This window comes from Akebia trifoliata, chromosome 8, assembly GCF_017979445.1.
Source record: "Akebia trifoliata isolate Shusen 1 chromosome 8, ASM1797944v1, whole genome shotgun sequence".
Taxonomy (NCBI): Eukaryota; Viridiplantae; Streptophyta; class Magnoliopsida; order Ranunculales; family Lardizabalaceae; genus Akebia; species Akebia trifoliata.
The window spans coordinates 40,248,171-40,268,591 of NC_141382.1; the positions used below are offsets into that span (position 1 = coordinate 40,248,171).

General features: G+C 38.0%; 1 protein-coding gene across 2 annotated transcripts in view; it reads left to right on the plus strand.

The window, feature by feature from the left end:
- The first annotated feature begins 762 nt into the window (after nt 1-762).
- Nucleotides 763-20,421, plus strand: part of LOC147396809 (protein EMSY-LIKE 3-like) — a 29,642-nt gene continuing 9,983 nt past the window's right edge. The window contains exons 1-6 of one of the 2 annotated variants that reach the window (XM_086452014.1): nt 763-1,222; nt 11,991-12,196; nt 12,271-12,380; nt 12,491-12,743; nt 12,834-13,058; nt 13,223-13,291. In XM_086452014.1, the coding sequence (XP_086308140.1) occupies nt 1,195-1,222; nt 11,991-12,196; nt 12,271-12,380; nt 12,491-12,743; nt 12,834-13,058; nt 13,223-13,291 (891 nt within the window). In that variant the 5' untranslated portion in view covers nt 763-1,194. The remainder of the gene's footprint in view (nt 1,223-11,990; nt 12,197-12,270; nt 12,381-12,490; nt 12,744-12,833; nt 13,059-13,222; nt 13,292-20,421) is intronic. The other variant, XM_086452013.1, reaches the window with a different exon arrangement.

The following is a 20,421-nucleotide window of genomic DNA, read 5'->3' on the forward strand; positions in this document are numbered from 1 at the left end:
AATTTTCACCATTGAATTTTAATTTTAAATTTGGCAATTTGATAGTTGTCCATTTTCAACATCTTGGATGAAATCCAAAAAAGATAAAATAAAAATAAAAATTGTATATGATTTTTTCCATGAAATCTAGAAGGTTCTAATGTTGAATTGTCAACGTGATAATCCGTATGGGCCTGACGACCCTTAGTAATATTTGAAAACTTACTAAGTTAGTATGAAAAGTAATTTTTTTATGTAAAAGAATGAATGTTAGGATTTGAGTTTTACTCAAAATTTTCCTTGATTTGAATTCGAATAAAATTAGTTCGGTTCAAGGATTGTAGCATCAAAAGTGACTTTTACTCAAATTTTAAATTTGAGTCCGACTTTGGATAAGGGTTGAAGATGGTCCAAGCAAATAAACTTACCTCAAAAAGTGGATGCAAATATAGCAACACCCCATAATAATTTGAATCCAATCTTATACACCCAAGGTGGAGGATTAAAGGAAATACTCCTCCGACACCTTAATGCATGCCACCTAAACCACAATTCAAAGAAATAATGCTTAAAATTTCTCTTTTTCAAATTTGTTTTTATTAATGACTTATGTGGCATGTGTTGTGGGGTGGTAGGAGGGTTCAATAATCCACCACTTAGTGCATACGAAGATGTTGGCATTAACCTCATTTTGACTTCGCTTTTGTCTGCCTCAAATCAAAACTTCTTATAAAGTACAAAATTTCAAAGCAATCCAAGCACTATATCTTACCTACAGCCGCTCTCCACACCACACCGTGTTGGAACTCAAAACCAATTATATCAACTAAAAAAAGGGACGCTATAAAGTACTTTTCAAATCCGTGTCTTCCTTTCGTCGGTTCTTTTCCCCTCTCGAGCACATCTTCCTACTTTCAAAGGCCGCGTGTTTCGCTTCCCTCTCTCAACTAAATTTCTTAGGAAAATCACTCTTTTGCGCTTCGAAATCTCTCCAAAACCCTTGTTTCAGAGCTCTCAAATCCGGTTGTTCTTCTTCATGATTCTGAGAAAAATGCAGAGGAGGATCATTAATTCGTTATTCGATTTTTCATAGTTGATCTCAGCTTCAATATCTGAAGAATCCCATGTTCTTTTACCTTCGTTGTGACATCTTCTGTAGATTTTAGGGTTTTTGTTCCTCTTGTTTGTTGAAGACCTGTTTGGGAAATCCTGGCGATGGAGTACGAACTCTCAGACAGTAGCGGTGAGTTTAATCAAGCATCTTGTTTTTAAGAGATTTTGGTGATTTTCTTTCATTGATCAGGGTTAAGTTTTTGAGAATTTAGTTGCCATAGTTTTGTTGGAGAGATTCTGTTAATGGAACTGGTGATTGATGTTTAGTAGCTGTTGTGGGGAATGATTTAGGGTTTTATAATTGGATCCTTTGATAGCTAAATTTAGGGTTTCTTAGTGGAGAAAACTGTTCGTGTTTAAGTTTATGTGAGTCTTCAGAAATTACTATTACCTAAGTGAGTTGAAAATTGAAATGGGCTTCAGGCATGGAGAGAAAGGTCTAGGGTTTGTGTCTTTTTTTTCTTTCTTTCCCTTCTGGACTTCTTGAATGGAAGAAAAAGAGATTTTGGTATTTGGTAATGGATGGGTTGGGTTCTGATTGTTCTACGATGTAAGAGGAAAGCTGAGCTCTGATTCTTAGTTTAAATTGCATCTTCAAGTCTGGGTCAGGAAGTTTTCTTAGTGAACTAAAGACTATGCTTTTATCTCCAGAGTACAATTTAAAGTTTGGAATTTAATGGGGTAGTGTGCGGCAGAGAATTGTTGAGATTATTTTTATGGGTGTTCTTTGGGCCAATGTACCCAGGCTTGTTGATGATCATTAATCCAGAAAAAAAAGAAGAAAAGAAATTTGAAATAAAACTACAGAGTTGTCCAATGTGGTCTTCAACAGAGTGCATTATTGTTCTACTTTTCACTTTGGCCTACAGTCCACTAATCCTTCTTTTCAGGCACAAACATATGAATAAAAGGATAGTGAGAACTTTCTTTTGATGATAAGAACTAAACATTGAAATATTGAAAAAAAATCAACACGCACAAAAGGGCAACTCTTGGAGGTTAAGGTGTCCTATGGAAGAGCACCAACTGACATACAATAAGCAGAAAGAAAAACCTTCATTTAGAGATAACCCAAATGATAATATCTTACACAACCTCATGCTGTCAAAGAATCCCACTGAAACATAAATTCCTTGAAAGAAACCCCCTTGAACTCTTCCCGAAATTTTGACGACATATTGCGAATGGTAACAGACTCACATAAAAGATCACTTATATCATTAAATTTATAAGGACAACCAACTTGCAAAATAAGCAATTACTGACATTGCAATACATGTGAAATAACAAGTAGAAATGGGACTAATTGTGATTATGAAGGTGGCTATTGATGTTACCAAGATTTTCTTTGCACAACACAGAAGTTCATGGAGATTTTCCCACGAGATTAAATTATCAATGCTTAAGATTCTTGAGAGCGACCAACAATATAACAAAGCAGTCTTCGATGGGATTTTTGATCCAAGTGCAAGGGTTGGAGAAGTAATGATGGACATGATTCGAAAGTACGGATTAAAAAGATTTGACAAGGAGTTTACCATCTCGGCACTTTGTTCAAGAGCTATCATTTCTCATGCTAGCTCCATTTCTCAATTACTTAAGTTACTTCTAAAAACGACGTTCCAAGAGTTAATCATCCCTTGGTTCAGTTATATTCTGCACAAGATGATTCTTCTTTGTATACAGAGAATAAGATTGGAAATCAAGATCTCAACAAGGAATAATTATGCCATCAAACCTCTTGAAATTTCACTCTATTTCCACTTCCCATTCTAAAACCTATCTCTTTCTTGAAGTAGTTGTTACCCTTATGGATACTCTCCAAACTCTGCTACTCCATGTCGCTCTGGTCCTATCCCATTACATCACAGCCGATCCCTATAATGATTTTTCTCCATAGACTCAAATCTTCTTCTCCGATTATCTACAAGAATTTCTCCATCAAGGCTTGATTCATGATCGTAGTTCTTATCCCAAGTCCATCATTCCTTTTATAAACACACACCTTCTAGTAAACAAGGTGATATTTCGAAGACTCCTCCATGTTCTCTCTCATTGACCACATTTGCCAAGATTAAAAATAGAGATGTCATAAGTTGATATATACTAGATAAAATGCTTTTAATTAGGATGAGTCTCCCTCCTCTGGAAAGGTGTCTACTTTTTGATGCATATTAATTCAACTTATTTAATAAAATCATGTACAAGAGTCCTAAGGGAATACATATCTACAGTCATCACAAAATTGGGAGTATACACGTTAACTTGTGCTTCACGTGCAACTGGGGCAAAGAAATATTCATTGAAGTTTCATAAATTGTATCGAAGCTGAAGAAATTTAGAATCATTTCTTATTTTTTATGCTATATATATATATTTTTTGTTTGCAAAGGAGTGTGTTAGACTTGCTTGCTGGTTGGTTGACTGGATCATTCGGTGCTTGAAATATATTATTTGTATGGAAATAGTGTTAAAGAATAAGCAAGGAAAAGGAAAGGGAATTCACATGAAATTAAGTCAAGACATGACCAAAGATCTATAATAGGAAAGTGAAAAGAATCACTTGACAAAATTGAGATTCTTAGTGGACATAAATCTTATTTAAAGTAGTTTGTAAGGACTTCATCAAATTTATTCTCATGCCTTAATTAAATTCAATATCTTCATCTACCCTATTAACTTATCACAACTACAAAACCTTATCCCAACATTTGGGGTCGGCTAAACAAATCATGTTCCTCCTTTCCATTTCGTCTAAAGCTAAGTCTTTTGTTGTCGAGTGTGAGTTCATATCTTCTTTTACTTTCTTCATCCTTGTTCTTTTGGTTCTCTCTCTCTCTTTCTCTTAGGAACTTTAACTTGAATCATTTTTTAATTGGGGCTGCAATCAACCTTCCTTGAGCATGCCCATAATATCTCAACCGACTTTTGCTTAGTTTATCGTCTATTGGAGCTTCTCCTATGTTTTCCCAAGTGTATTTGTTTCTAATTTAATTTTTTCTAATCTTTCTACTCATTCATCTCGACATCCTCATCTCTGCTTTGTACAATTATTAACATGATACTTCTTGACTGGCCAATATTCGGCTCCATAACTGTCTTATAAACTGATACTTCTTGACTGCCCTACCTTCTAATCCCTTGATCAACTAATACTTTTTGTTTACTTGAATCTTAATTCCTCATTGTTTTTAAAGCTGGTATCTAGCTAAAATCCCTATTTATACCATGCAAGACTTGCAAAAAATTATCTTAAAGTGGTCCAACTTATGGATTTGGTTCGTTTCAGAGACTGAACTCTAATTCGGGTTAATCCACAAGTTTGTCTTTGAAAATAAAGGATAAAACCCTAGGGGATAAAGTCACTTTCTATGGAGTTAAGCAAATAAAATTTACTTCATTTAAGGTAAGCCCAATATGACCATTTAAGCCGCTTCCTGTAGTAATACTTTGGATCTTTATCTACTTTATATCTGCACCTTTATATTTCCGACTTTTCATGTGGATTAGTTTTTGTATCCATCAATTTTCTTAACTTTTGCTCCTCTCTGCTTAGTCTTTTGTAAACAAATTGTGTTGATCTTCCTTTTTTTGTTTCTGTGTTTTCCTTATTCGTTTGTTGTTTGTTTTTTTTTAAATGTATCTACAAACTTTAAGCTCTTAATTGCTAAAGTTCCATACATTCCAAGTGGCGAGTTGAATCCTACACATTTGGATTAACTTCTTTATTCGCACTACGAGAACCCTTGCCTACTTCTCTTTGCAACCAAATGCTGTTATGGCACATCTTTTCAGAGGACCCCTTCATACTTTCCACTTTAACTGGGGAACGTGTCGCTTCTAGGGGACACCTAGCATGAACTGCATGAAACAGAGGGTCAGATTCATGTTTAGAGGTGGCAAAACCTTTACACTAATTGCTGGCTTGATGTTCTTCTCCTCCTTAATCCGCTCCCTAAGACCGACAATATAGTGTAAAAGAAATGACACATAGGCAGAATTATCTGTAGTTTGTACAGCTATATACATTATGAAAAAAATGAGATGTTTGTGGACAAGGCCTGGTGAATTATTCATTTGCATATGATCTGTGAATGTGCTTATTTAATGTATAGAGTTGTAGTTCAAAAGAAGAAGAAAGATGAAAAAAGTAGAGATGAAAGTGATGAGATTAGGGTTAATTGACCCTTCTCTCTATCTTTTATATTGAATTTATAATAATTACACATGACCCCCTCAAACATCTACATTTTATGATTTAACCTCTAATACATAAGTAACTTATTTATTCCTACACTCCCCCTCAAGTGGGGCATAAATATTAATCATTCCCAACTTGCTTGGAACATCATTTAGTTTCTTCTTAGTAACTCCTTTAGTTAAGATATCAGCTAACTGGTTCTCTGACTTCACATACGGTAAACACATGACTTGAGACTCAATCTTTTCTTTAATGAAGTGTTTGTCTATCTCTATGTGCTTAGTCCCGTCATGTTAAACAAGATTAAGAGCTATATTAATAACAACTTTATTGTCACAATACAATTTATAGGTTCCTTTACTATAACACCAAGTTCACCCAATAAGATACGTAGCCAGAGACTATTTGTAGTACCACGAGCCATTACTCGATACTCTGCTTCTGTACTAGATAGAGCAAGAACAATTTGTTTCTTACTCCTTTATGTAACAAGGTGGTCCCCAACAAACATGCAGTAACTAGTTGTGGATCTATGATCATCCTTAGCCCCAACCCAATCCGCATCAGTAAAGGCTTCTATCTTAAGATGGTCTTGGTTTGCAAATAGAATTCACTTCCTAGGTGTTCCCTTTAGGTACCGCAAAACCCAATCTGCAACTTCACGATGAGGAATTCTAGGAGAATGCATATACTAGCTTATGACACTCACAACATAAGCAATAAGCAATATCAAGTCAAGTTAAGGACAAATATAAAAATCGCCCTACAATTCTCTGAAATTGACCAATATCTGACAACAATTCTTCGTCACTACTATCAAGTTTATGATTAGGATCAATAGGAGTGTCTGCTGGCTTGGCTCCGAGTTTCCCTGTGTTTTGCAATAGATCCAACCCATACTTCCACTAAGAAATAAATATATTTGACCATGCAACCTTGATACCCAGGAAGTACTTGAGATCTCCCAAGTCCTTAATCTCAAATCCCGAGCTAGAAACTTATTCAATTCTTGCATTTCTTGGGGATAATTTCCTGTCACCATGATGTCATCAACATAAACAATAAGAACAATGATGAACTTTTTGTCTCTTTTCACAAAGAGAATGTGATCAGTAGGGCATTGAGAGTATCCCACTTGCTTAATAGCTTTGCGGAAACGATTAAACCATGCTCTGGGAAACTGTTGCAACCCATATATAGATTTTCTCAATCTACAGGCTTTTCCCTCGCTCTGAGAAACACAATAACTTGGAGGATGCATATACACTTATTTATCTAATTCTCCATTCAAGAAAGCATTCTTTATGTCTAACTGATGAAGAGGTCAGGATAGATTAGTTGCCAACGATAACAAAACTCGAATTGTATTCATCTTAGTAACTGGAGCAAATTTCTTAGTGTAGTCGCTATTAATCTCGCCTTATATATCTTTCAATTGTGCCATCAACTCTGTGTTTTATATTAAATACCCATTTACATCCCATTGGTTTTTTCTTTTTGACAAAGCCACCATCTCCTAAGTGTTATTTTTTTTTCTAGAGTTTACATTTCTTCTTGAATTGATGTTTTCCATTTTGGTATCTCAAGGGCCTCTGCAACACACTTAGGAATAGGAACAAAAGAAATGGAAGAAATGAATGTACAATATGTAGGAGATATTAAAGAATATGATAAATAGTTAGAAATTAGATGTAATGTGCGGGAATGTGTTCCTTTACGTAAGGCAATAGGAACATTAAGATCACAAGTTTTAAAAACATTAGAAATAGAAACTGGTTCCTTGGATTCCAATCGGTTAGTATGATCAACAAGAGCCTCCTGTTGGACTTTTTTCTGTTGCCGACAATAAACCTTAGGCTCATTGTCTTTATCAACTGTCTGTCCTGATGGAGTCAAAGAAGAGGGAGAAGACACAATCAGATTTGGAATTGGAGACACAACTAGATTTGGAACTAGAGATATAACTGGATCTAGAATTGGTGATGGCAAAGATACAGACGAAGACCGACTCTCTTCCATATTATGCTCTCCCTGAAGAGAGGAGGGAGGATTGAAAAAAGAAGTAGACTCAAATAAGGTAACATTGGCTGTGACACCTTTTTCCAGTAGAAGAGTCAAGACATTGATACCTTTTTTGTGTTAAGGAGTATCCTAAGAAAACACCCCGAATGGCTTTTGCATCCAATTTTGTTTGATTAAGACAAAAATATGGATGAAATAAAGACACTCAAATACACGTATATGCAATTGAAATGGAAAATGAGCAGGAGTCGACAACTTCAATGGGGACCGAAACTAGAGGACTCGTGATGGCATTCGGTTAATCAGATATGTGGTTGTGAGTAAAACATCAGTCCAGAAACGTTTTGAAACTTTCATAGATAACTGTAAGCTAAACACCACTTTTAGAAGATGACAATTCTTCCGCTCAACTACTCCATTTTGTTGAGAAGTGTATGCACATGAACTCTGATGGACAATTCCATATTATGTCAAATATTGTTCTAATTCACCTTCAAAATATTCCCGAGCATTATCAGACTTGAATACTTTTATAGTTATGTCAAATTGGGCTTGGATCATCTTGTGGATCATTTTTATTCTTATAGGCACCTCATCTTTAGTACGAATAAGATATTCCAGGTATATTTGATGTAATCATCAACAAAGGAGATAAAGTATTGGAAGCCTCCATCAGACACAATAAGAGAGGGTCCCCACACATCAATATGCATAGATGAGGTGCCTAAATTAATATACGGACACCAACGGCAAAGAAAAATTAGATATTTTATTACTTGGATAGAACAAATTTCTACAATGCTTGACAAGTTGACAAACTTCACATTAAAGACTCAAGATGGACACAAACTTGAACAACTCGGGAAAAAAAACTTTTAAGGATGGAAAAGATAAATGACCTAGGCGAACATGCCATAACTGAATTAATTCCTAGATCGACGCGGATTAATAGACTGAAAAGTTACAGAAGGCAATGAAGATGAGTCCAAGACATAGATACCATCTACTTCTCAATCACTACCAATCGTCCTCCCCGAAGCCAAATCTTGAAAAAGGCAACGATCAGGTAAGAATGTGATAGAACAATTTAATGACTTAGTAAGAAAACTTACATATAGCAAGTTAATAGGCATATTGGGAACATAAAGAATTGATTCTAAGGATAAGGAATCATTGATCTTGACATCCCCCTTTCCAGAAACAGTAGACAAAGAATCATGTGCAATTTTAACCTTTTCCCTACCGGATGACAACTGATAAGTAGAAAACAATGAAGACATACCGGTTATATGATCAAACGCTCCTGAGTCAATAATCCAAGAGGGACATGAGGATATGAAACTAGCAAAGTGTGCAGAGGCACATATACCTGATTGGGTAAAAGAGGAAGAACCAATTGGCCCTTTAAGCTTGGTAAGAAGTTTGCTAAGATGCTTTATTTCCTCTCGGGCATTGGTTAGCTCAGACAAAGCAATAAAATCAGTGAATGTGGAAACTACTTGTGGAGTAGAAACTAGTGGTTGTGAAGAGCCAAGCGATTGATGATCTCTTGATTGGCTACATGTTCATGGGAGTGATGTTGTTGTTGAGGAGTTAGTTTTCCTTTGGTGAACTTGGCTGGTCTACCAATCTGATTCCAACAATGCTCCCAAGTGTGCCTAGTTCTCCCACAATTATCACAACGTAACTTGTCTTTATCATCTCCTCCTTTTCCATGCCTTTTGGATCTCCCTTTATCACATGATGAAGATATAAAGGCAGTAGGAGAGGCATCACTAGAAGGTTGCATACCATTCCTCCTACTCTCCTCGCTCTGGAGAAGAGAATACACATCCTCGATTGGTGGGGTCGCATCTCTCCCTAAGACCTGAACATGAACAAACTCATAAGTTGTACGCAATCTAGCAAGGAATTGAAGCACACAATTTTGATTAGTTAGCTTTTGGAATTCTTCAGCGTCATCATTGTGCTTCCATTTAAACACTTGGTAATGATCTAATTCCTCCCAGAGAGCTTGAAGAGTTGAATAATAAGTGGCTAAGAACTTCTTGGTGAAGTTGATAAATTCGACCAACATTTCGTTTCTGAGAATAAGTCCTCGTCACTTTCTCCTAAATCTGGTGAGCAGTCTCCAAAAATAAATAGTTTCTACTCAGTTGAGCTTGCATTGAATTTAGGAGCCAAGACATTACAGTTAAATTTTCTTGTTCACACTTCTCATACATAAGATCATTCTCATCGGGCTTTTTGATACGACCTGTCAAGTACCCTAATTTGCCTTGTCCTCCGATATATATCTTAATAGACTGAGACCATTCTAAGAAGTTGGTACCATCCAATTTTATTGTTGTAATATGAGCCCCAAGGTTATCAACATAACCCCCTACAACAGAAATAGTCTTGGGCACACCCAAATTAGAGCCACTAACAACAAAACCATTGTCTCTAGACATAATAACCTCAACAAATTCAAATCCAGCAGAATGGAGTAGCAAAAGGAAGATCAAATCAAAGAAAACCAGAAAATTAAAGGGGGCAGTAGATATATGGGGGAAAGATACTTGCACCAACTTCAATACTCTACCAAAACACCCAAAGCTGGATTTGTTGGTTAAAAAAACTTGATATGAGCCAGATCCAACCAAGAAAGCCACCCAAAAAACCCTCAATCGATCACATACATCGTTCTTGTGAAATCGATTTTTTGTTGTTGTTGGAGATCGACGAAACGAACATCAACGAGGTTTCAAAAAATTGGGCAAAAATCACCATAAATCCTCAAAAATAAAAACAACCTGGTTAATTTTCTTCAACTATGCGACCTGCTGATGTCAGCATCCGTACGGTTGATGTCAGCCCTAATGTGCAGCACAGAAAAAGAGAGAGGTAGAGATCTCTTGTATTGCTGCTCTGATACCAAGTTTTAGTTCAAAAGAAGAAGAGAAAAGTAGAGAGGAAAGTGATGAGATTAGGGGTTAATCGACCCCTTCTCTCTATCTTTTATATTGGATTTGTAATAATTACACATAACCCCCTCAAACATCTACATTTTATGATTTAACCATATATAAGTAACTTATTTATTTCTACATATAGTGCTTATCATGTTATGACCATTATGCTGCAATCCATCACCTACTGAACTAAAAATGGTTACTTCCATTGGATCTAGGTATTGAGAAGATCTTAAGAGACAAGCCTTGACAAAAGATATAATTCCATTAGAGTTAAATGGTGAAACAATAGTAGACTAGTAGTGTTGCAGATCACAATTTCTTGGATAATGTCGATTATGCGATGTGTAGACAGAATTTTAGTCATAGAAGTTAATTTGCATGAACCGCCCTTCGCATTACTTCCAACATTTCAGTCAAATAGTTAGTATGCTGCTCTTTAATGGGTGTAGCAAAAAAACTCGTTGATCTATCAGACCTTAACCTAGAAGTTTTAGGTGGCTAAAAGCTGGTTTACTGTAAGAAAAGATTTCCACATGTTAGATCTATAAAAAATAAGAATTCCACTTATTAGATGGTTAGGATCATATAATTGGTATATCCTATGGGCGATAGCCCCTTCAAGAAGTGGAAGTCGATGTTTGTGATCACTGCATGAGTGGGTGATGCGTGACGTGTAGGCATCGAGGAGTAAGGATTTTGTTTGTCACATGAACCACTTCTGCTCTCATTTCATAGACTCATATTTTCCATGTGTATGGAAGAACAAGATTATTTCAGCCAACGCCAAACTTTTGGGATAATGATTTGATGCTCTCCTTTGTTTATTTTCTTCATTTCTAACTAATATTCCGTAATTGGATGTTTTATATAATATTCCTTATTTGATTGTAGAAAAGGTACTGTGACTATTCAATGGCGTGTTGTTAATTTATTTTTAATGCCTGTGTGCATTTTGATCCCTCCTTTATGTAGGGAGCTGATATTGGCACCCCAACTTTTACTTATTACGTCCCAATTTCTTAAATTATTTATCACACCCTAATTAAAGATTAAAATACACCATTCAAACATTACAAAAGTTTGGTTCTAGTTATTACGTCATCGGTACATAGCATTATAACACAATTCATACAACTTCAACAGTTGTTCACAATTAAGATTAGGCTGTACTAAGTAAAAGTTGGGGTGCCAATAGCGGCTCTCTTTATTTAAGCACTGTATTTTTTCCTATTGATAAACCAGGAATTCCTGAATCTACTTCAGTGTATTATATTAATTCCTATGCCATAACAACAGTTAATTTGCAGAAAATGTTTCTTTGCTTCTTAGATTGCTGTAAAAGAGTTCCTGTGGTCATTAATCTCATGGGTTGTTACTTGTCAAATGCTTCAGAAAAAATATCTATCACCTTCTTGAAATGTAGGAACAATAATTAAACAGCAATTAAATAAGCTAATTGATTTTGAAGATAAAGATACTGTCTCATCTGTCATCAGTGCCAGCCCAGCCAACTTTGTTGTGCTGAATTTTCAGCATTATTATGCAATATACCAGTATTCTGCATTAATTTTACTTGAATGGAATCACTATTCTGACTTTTCATCTTTAGGAACGGAGTAAAAGTTTACTTTTATCTCAGGTTCTTGACATTTAGACTAAGCTGCTCAAATATCTCATGATTTTATTCGAAGTTACGGTTCTTTTTCAAATGACTGCAGGCACTGATGATGATCTTCCACCATCCCATCAGAATAGAGTTCAAAGAGGGGTCCGTGTAGCTGGGAACAAAAGATCTGCTGTTGTGGGTTCTGTCCCATACCCTAGGGTGCATATTGATATGGAGACTCAGATCCACCTTCTTGAGCAAGAAGCATACAGTTCGGTTCTACGGGCCTTTAAAGCTCAATCCGATGCCATTACTTGGGTATTTATCTTTGCATCATCTACATGCCATTGTATTAAATTGTTTACCTAACCTAAGAATTGGAAATTCTTCAGGAGAAGGAAAGTTTAATAACAGAACTTCGAAAAGAGCTTAGAGTATCAAATGAGGAACACAGAGAGCTTTTAGGCAGGGTTAATGCAGATGACATCATTCGGAGTATAAGGTCTGATAATGTTATGGATTAAACTTGTTTTTCTGAGACCCATCAGATTTGCAACAAGTTTTGGTGACTTCTGCATTTTAATTGGAAGTGTTGTTGCATAATTTTATCAGGGAGTGGCGGCAGACAGGTGGACTCCAACCTGGCTTGCACAATGCTTCTCAACTTGCTCATGATCCTGTACCCAGTCCCACTGTCTCAGCATCTCGCAAGAAACAAAAGACATCACAGTCGGTGCCCCCTCTATCCTTGAGTGTACCCTCTCCTACTTTGCACCCACAAACAGTAGCTGGTTTAATGCAGCCATCATCTACAACTGCAAAACGAGGAGCTGCGGTAGGATTTAAGGGCAAGAAGCCTAAATCGGTAAGTTAAATATTTTTAAACAAATGTTTTAATATAATGATTCTAAATTAATAGGCTTTTGCCCCCCTTCCTCTCCTCCCCTCTCGACAGGGTCAGATATTGTCTGGGGTACCTCCAGTGAAAACGATATACCCTGCTACTGGTCCAAGTGGAAGGGGCCAAGTTGCTAATCGGGTTTCTTCAAGTGCCCTTTTGGCAAATGAAACTGCTGAAGCAGCACCCTCTAATCCATTAGTTGGACGCAAAGTGATGACGAGGTGGCCCGAGGATAACAACTTCTATGAGGCTGTTATAACCGATTACAACCCTGTGGAGGTATATTTGATGTTTTTGTTTTTTGGCAAGTTAAAAATTTTATTGAAAGAAAATGGGGTCAAGATGACCCCTAATTACAAGGGTATATTTGATGTTTGGCCTCGTATGCTTTCTGTATTGAACGATGGTAGTAGACTGCCTTACCATTTTCGAATCATTGTCAGGACCGACATGCCCTGGTCTATGATATGAATACACTGGATGAGACATGGGAATGGGTTAATCTCAAAGAGGTAAAGCTTATTCTTTTTTCCTATGATCTAAAATTATAAATTATTTTATCTTGCCTATTTTCTCCACAGCTAATTTGCAATTCTATATTTATGCTGCAATTGTCATTGAATAAAAAGTACTTTAAAATTGTGCATAGGAATAAATTACGTATTGATTTAAGATTGTGAAGATAACACTTTATTCACTCTTCCGTCCCTTCATAAACTTCTAACGTGATCTGTGTATGGGATGATATGTATTCTCTAGATAGGTATATGTATTAATGTTTATGCCTTCTTGATCTTTCAATAAAGAAAGGTAAGACACCAGAAATGTTTATGTGCTGGTCTAAAGGACTTTGGAGGAACAAATCGAAGACAACAACAATCTACCCGAGCATTTTGTGACATTTCAGTTTCCTAAGTTGTTGTTTTTCCTTTATTTTCCTTGGGTGGGTCATCTTGACCTGCCCGGTTGATGTTGCTGTTTTTTCTTTCCATACCAATCCAAAAAAAATAAAAAAAAAACAATCTACCCAAGGCGCCAATGTGGAGTATACAGCATGCCATTTGATGTGGTCATGGGGGTGGTTTTACCAAACTAAGCAGCATATTGGATCTCACTAAAATCATAGATCTAGGATGGAAAAACAAGTGGAAGAGTTGTGTTAGAATAAGTTTATATATATCCTTTTTAGTCTTTTCCTCTCTTATGATTATGTAATACCTTTTAAGCCTGATTAGGGCTAATTAAATGAAATTAATCATTTTCTCTTACTTTCAATTTGGTATCAGAGCCTCTCTCTCTCTCTCTACCTCCATCGATCTTCCACTCCTTCTGTGACAAACTAGTGACTAATCTTCGTTAAAACAACACACACACACTCGTCTACAGTTCGTATCACCCCTACGGGGGTTCTCAGCCACTATACAACCCTATTGCATCATGCGATAGGGAGTTCACACCCATTCAGAGCCTACGATCAGGCTGTGTTCACAGCAGTAGTGTTGTTTGAGGATTACGATGCCTCTAGTGGCTTTGTTTAAGCCTTGCGACACCCAAAGTGGATGTCTTCGAGCCTTGCGACTCTGAAAACAGCCTCTTTCAACACTTGCGATCAAAGTCTGCCTCATACAACGTTGGTAAGTGCTGTTTGAGCCCTGCGATCACAGCAGGTTGATGATTCTGAGCAGGCGACACCAGTAGGTGGCTGTTCTAGTTCGTGCGACACTTGTGGGTGGCCATCTGGGTTTCTAAATCACAGTAGGTGACCTCCCTGTCCTGTACGAAACAGCAGATTGCTGTTATAAGACTGCTTCAGTTCGTGCGACACTTTTGGGTGGCCATCTGGGCTCCTAAATCACAGCAGGTGACTGTTCTTGGCTGATTCGATCATCGTCAGGGTCATATGAGGATGGCGGCAGTTGTTTTGAACATCTATGGAGGTCTGTGATTACAGCAAGATGTTATTTGGGACTGTTCTACCAGCAATATTACTGCTAGAGACTCTACACTTGCGAGATTGACTGCTCGGATAACCCACAGCAGTGTTTAATTAGATTTAACAGTGTTTAATTGTTTTTTCACGGGTGTTGCGATCACTATATCCTAGGGAGTTGTGTCCTCATCTTACGTGAACTCGTTTCCAACCATAGTATTCGGATTATTCGATGGCTTCTGAGACATCCTCGTCCTCGATCACTGGTAATAGTAATGGATTGAGTGGTCCGCTTTCTCACTCAACTGATTTTTCAGGCATTCAGATTACTACAATGAAATTAGATGGTCCTAATTATCTCCTTTGGGCACGATCAGTTGAAATGTTCATTGGTGGAAAAGGGAAGATTGGTTACCTCACGGGGGCGGACAAACAACCTTCACAGACTGGCAACTCCTACTCCCATTGGTTTGCTAATGATTCTATGGTCCGTTCATGGCTGGTTACTTCTATGTAACCACACATTACAGCTGGTTTTATGTTTTCCTCGACAGTAAAACAGATATGGGATTCCGCAAAGAGCATTTACTCGCAACGTCAGAACAATATTAGGATTTTCAACTTGGAGCGTGAGATTTCTCATCTTTCACAAGGAGACTCTTCAGTTACCACCTATATATCACAGTTACGTGCTCGATTGGAAGAGTTGTCTTTCTATTCCTCATCTTATGCCTGGAAGGACTCTTTTGACGAGACGTCATATTCGTCGATTTTGGATAAGAATCGGGTTTTTCAGTTTTTAGCTGGTCTTCGGGATGAGTTTGAGTATGCGAGAGTTCATTTGTTGGGTATGGATCCGTTTTCGTCTTTACATACCGCATATTCTTATGTCTTGGCTGATGAGAGTCGTCGCGCAGCCGTCATACCTCATTCTTCGGGAGATCATTTCGTTATACTTGCTCGCCTATCGTCTCCACAAAACCCCAGTGGGACTATGTCTACCCGTCAACGACATAAGTGTGATCATTGTGGAAAGTTGGGTCATGTGAAGGCTCGATGTTATGCACTTCATGGTCGTCCTAATCAGCAACGACAACAGTCTCAACGATCTTCAGCTTATGTAACTTCTCAGTCGACTACTGATTCACCACCTCCTTCAGCTAATACATCCTCATCAGATTTGGTATCTCTATCCCAGGCTGAGCTTGACAAGTTCAGGAAATTCTTCAATCAGATGGAGACTTCATCTCAGTCGGTCTCTACATTCGCTCACTCAGGTACTTTTGCATCTGCACACAGTGTTTCCACCACTTCCTCACCATGGATCATTGATTCTGGTACCTCCAATAACATGACCGGTACGTCATCCCTATTCAAAACTTATAGTATTTGTTCTGGTCATCGTAAGGTTCGCCTTGCTGATGGTTCTTTGTCCTCTATAGCTGGTCAAGGTCATTTTCCTATTACATCTTCTTTATCCTTGACTAATACACTGCATGTTCCTCAACTCACTACTAATCTTATATCTGTTAGTAGTATTATCAAAACCTTGAATTGCAGTGTAATTTTTTATCTCTCTCATTGTATCTTTCAGGATCTGGAGTCGAAGAGGACGATTGGCATTGGACGTGAAGAAAATGGACTGTATCTCTTGGACGTACATGGTTTACCTAGCACCCATTCTGTTTCCCAGATTAGTTGTAGTAGTCAATCTAATAAGGCTCTTGTAATGCGTTGGCACTTACGTTTAGGCCATATTTCTTTTGGATATTTGAAACACATGTTCCCTGTTTTATTTAATAACAATTTGCTTGATTTTTCTTGTGAAACTTGTCAATTAGCTAAACATGTGCGTTCTTCCTATCCTGTTAGTATGAATACTGTTGCACCTGCTATATTTGACCTAATTCATTTTGATGTGTAGGGTCCTTCCCCGGTCCCATCCACTCTTGATTTTCGTTACTTTGTCTTATTCATTGATGACTATAGTCGTACCACTTGGGTCTATCTTATGAAACACAAGAGTGAAGTTTGTGGAATCTTTAAGCAATTTCTTGCTATGGTTCATACCCAGTTTGATCGTACCGTCAAGACTTTTCGTTCTGATCATGGTATTGAGTACACCTATAGCGAGGTCTTAAAACTTTGTCTAGAGTCTGGCATTGAGCATCAAATGTCTAATGTTAAGACCCCTCAGCAGAATGGTCGTTCAGAAAGAAAAAATCGTCATATTCTAGAGTTAGCTCGGGTCATTTCTATTGGTATGAACGTGCCACAATCTTATTGGGCCGATGCTGTTCTTACTGCTGTTTACCTTATTAATCGCACCCCCTCCCGCGTTCTTCAGTTTGCCACGCCTCTTTCTCAGCTCGATCAGGATCGTCCCTTGTTTCCCTTTTCTCCACGTGTGTTTGGGTGCGTGTGTTTTGTTCAAATTCTTGACCAAACTCGTAGTAAACTTGACCCCAAGGCTATAAAATGTATTTTTTTGGGTTATTCATCTACCCAGAAAGGTTACCGGTGTTACCATCCTCCTTCTTGACGGCGTTTCATTTCTCGGGATGTTTCCTTCTTTGAGCACACCTCATACTACTTTGGGTTAGTTGGCACTCAGTCTGAGTGGTTTCCTCTCGATTCCCCGGATGATACCCTTCCTGTTCCCTTACCTGTACCCTTCTCTCCACCCCCTGTAAGTGTGTCACCTCCTCCTCTGCAGGTTTACTCTCTGCGTCCACGCGATACTACCATCACTTCTACGCTAGACCAGCTCGCCTCTTTGCCTTCAGATCCGTTACCTTCTGTTCCCTGTGATGATCGTCTTATTGCCACTCGTAAGGGTAAGCGCACTTGTACTTATCCTATTTCTAATTATGTATCTGATTCTGCACTTTCACCCTCCTATTGGAGTTTTCTTGCCTCTGTCTCTGCTGTTTCTCTTCCTAGTACTGTTGCAGATGCTATTGCTCATCCTTAGTGGCGAGCAGCTATGATTGATGAGTTGAATGCTCTTGAAAAGACTCAGACTTGGGAACTTGTTCCTCTCCCACCTGGAAGGAAAGCTATGGGATGTCGTTGGGTTTTCACACTTAAGCATAATCCAGACGGTTCTATTGGTAGGTATAAGGCTTGTCTGGTGGCCAAAGGTTATGCTCAGACTTATGGAATTGATTATCAAGAGACATTTGCTCCGGTTGCCAAAATGACCACCATTCGCGTTCTTCTTTCTGTTACCGCTATCAAAGGTTGGCCTCTCTATCAGTTAGATGTCAAGAATGCGTTTCTCAATGGTGATCTTCAGGAAGAGGTTTATATGGTCCAATCTCCTGGGTTTCTTACATCTGCCTCTCCTACACATGTCTGTCGTCTTCGCCGTTCTCTTTATGGTCTAAAGCAGTCTCCCCGTGCATGGTCTGAGCGTTTTACTAAGGCCATGTATCAGTTTGGCTTCCATCAGAGCTCTGTTGATCACACTCTTTTCTTGCGTCACTCCCACGGAAAAACTGTTGCTCTGATTGTTTATGTTGATGATATTGTTCTTACTAGAGATGATATGACTGGTATTACTGAGGTAAAAACTTACTTAGGCCGTCAATTTGAGATTAAGGATCTTGGGCATCTTCGTTATTTTCTAGGTATTGAGGTGGCGCGGTCCCAATCTGGTATATTTGTTTCTCAACGAAAGTATGTCCTTGATTTACTCACTGACTCCGGTCAGATTGGTTCTCGTCCCGTTGATACTCCTATTGAGCAGAATCACAGGTTGGCTGATTCTGAGGGGGAGTATGTGTCGGATATTGGGCAGTACCAGCGACTTGTGGGAAAATTGATTTATTTGTCTATGACTCGTTCAGATATTGCTTATGCTGTTAGTGTTGTAAGTCAGTTTATGCACTCGCCTCGAACATCTCATCTTACTGCAGTCTATCGTATTCTTAGATATCTGAAGGGATGTCCTGGTCGAGGTATTTTGTTCAGTAATCATGGTCATTTGCGTGTTGAGGCATGGACAGATGCAGACTATGCTGGTTCAGTGACTGATAGACGTTCTACTTCTGCGTACTGTACTAAAGTTGGTGGTAACTTGGTAACTTGGCGCAGTAAGAAGCAGGATGTGGTTTCTCAGTCGAGTGCTGAGTCTGAGTACAGAGCTATGGCATTTGGAGTGTGTGAGTTGTTGTGGCTCAAGATTTTATTAGCTGACTTGTGTCTTCCTGTGCCAGTCCCTTTCTTACTATATTGTGATAACAAGTCAGCTATTAACATAGCGGCAAATCCAGTTCAATATGACAGAACGAAGCATATCGAAGTTGATCGTCATTTTATTAGAGAAAAGATTATTTCTGGACAAATTTGTACTCCCTTTGTTCCTACATCTCAACAACTTGCTAATGTTCTTACTAAAGGTGTTAGTAAAATTACCTTTGAAGGTGTTCTGTCCAAGTTGGGTGTTGTTGACATTCACGCATCAACTTGAGGGGGAGTGTTAGAATAAGTTTATATATGTCCTTTTTAGTCTTTTCCTCTCTTATGATTATGTAATACCTTTTAAGCCTGATTAGGACTAATTAAATGAAATTAATCTTTTTCTCTTAATTTCAATTATTTGATTGCAAATGGACTTGTTTGTGAAAGTAAGAGCCCTTTTGTTGTATGTACTTTGCTTACACTGAAGAAAAATGGTTCGTGGAGTGTTGACAACTACGTGACAAGAAGCAAGATAATTTCAAATACAGATTTCCAATTCGAAGGTTGGACGACATGCTAAGAGAAGCAAAAAGAAGGGGAGATAAGTGGTGGTGGTGGCAGTGAGGGCAAGAAGTGGTGACTGAGTGTGTGTGTTTGGGGGGGGAGGGAGGGAGGTGTTGATAGTGTCTGCATGGGGGTAGAGGCTTTGGTGGTGTAGGAGGTGGGAGGGTGATAGGCGGTGTTGATGATTGTTGGAATAGAGTGCCTCAACATGGTTGGAATAATATCAAGAAACCACTTATAATTTTTTTTTTTTGATAAGTAAAAAATATATTGAAGAAAGGAGAGGAACAAAATACAAGAAGAGAAGGCTGAGGTTAGCCCCTCAAAGAAAAGCAAAAACGAATGCAAAAATTCCAAAACATCAATGATTACAAAAAGAATTCTATCTAAAAACAAAGTCATCGAAAGTAGTTCTCGCAAACTCTATGTTCAGATTTGACCAAAGGTACAGAAAGCCCAAGATCTCCAAGAAACCACTTATAATTCTAACAACAAAACTTTGAGAAATAAAAAAAATTAACAACCACCTAAAGATACAAGAACTTAAGTAGTTCACACTAAGGGCTGCGTTCATGAGTACTGATGATCAAGAACATCTCTATGAAAATCGTGCAAGTACTAGAGAAACACTTGTTTCTAGCTCCCAAACCCTTTCACTCCACTATCATGAACAACTATGAAGTGAATCCTTGGAACTCTTCTAGAACACCCCAGACCTTGGAAAACAAACCCATACCCTTCTTTTGAGCACTCAGTTTATGCTTTGAGATTTGTTAGACTCATCCATACTCCAATTTATTGAGGAAATCTTTCCTTGGTCATTATTCCACTTGTCTAGTCCGTTCTAAATTGTATGTGAAAAATCCTTGATGTGATCGAGTGTCACAACATTCGAACCCATCAAGAACATATTCATACCTTCTTTGTTCTTTTCCCTTCGTTGATCGTTCAAGACACTACACA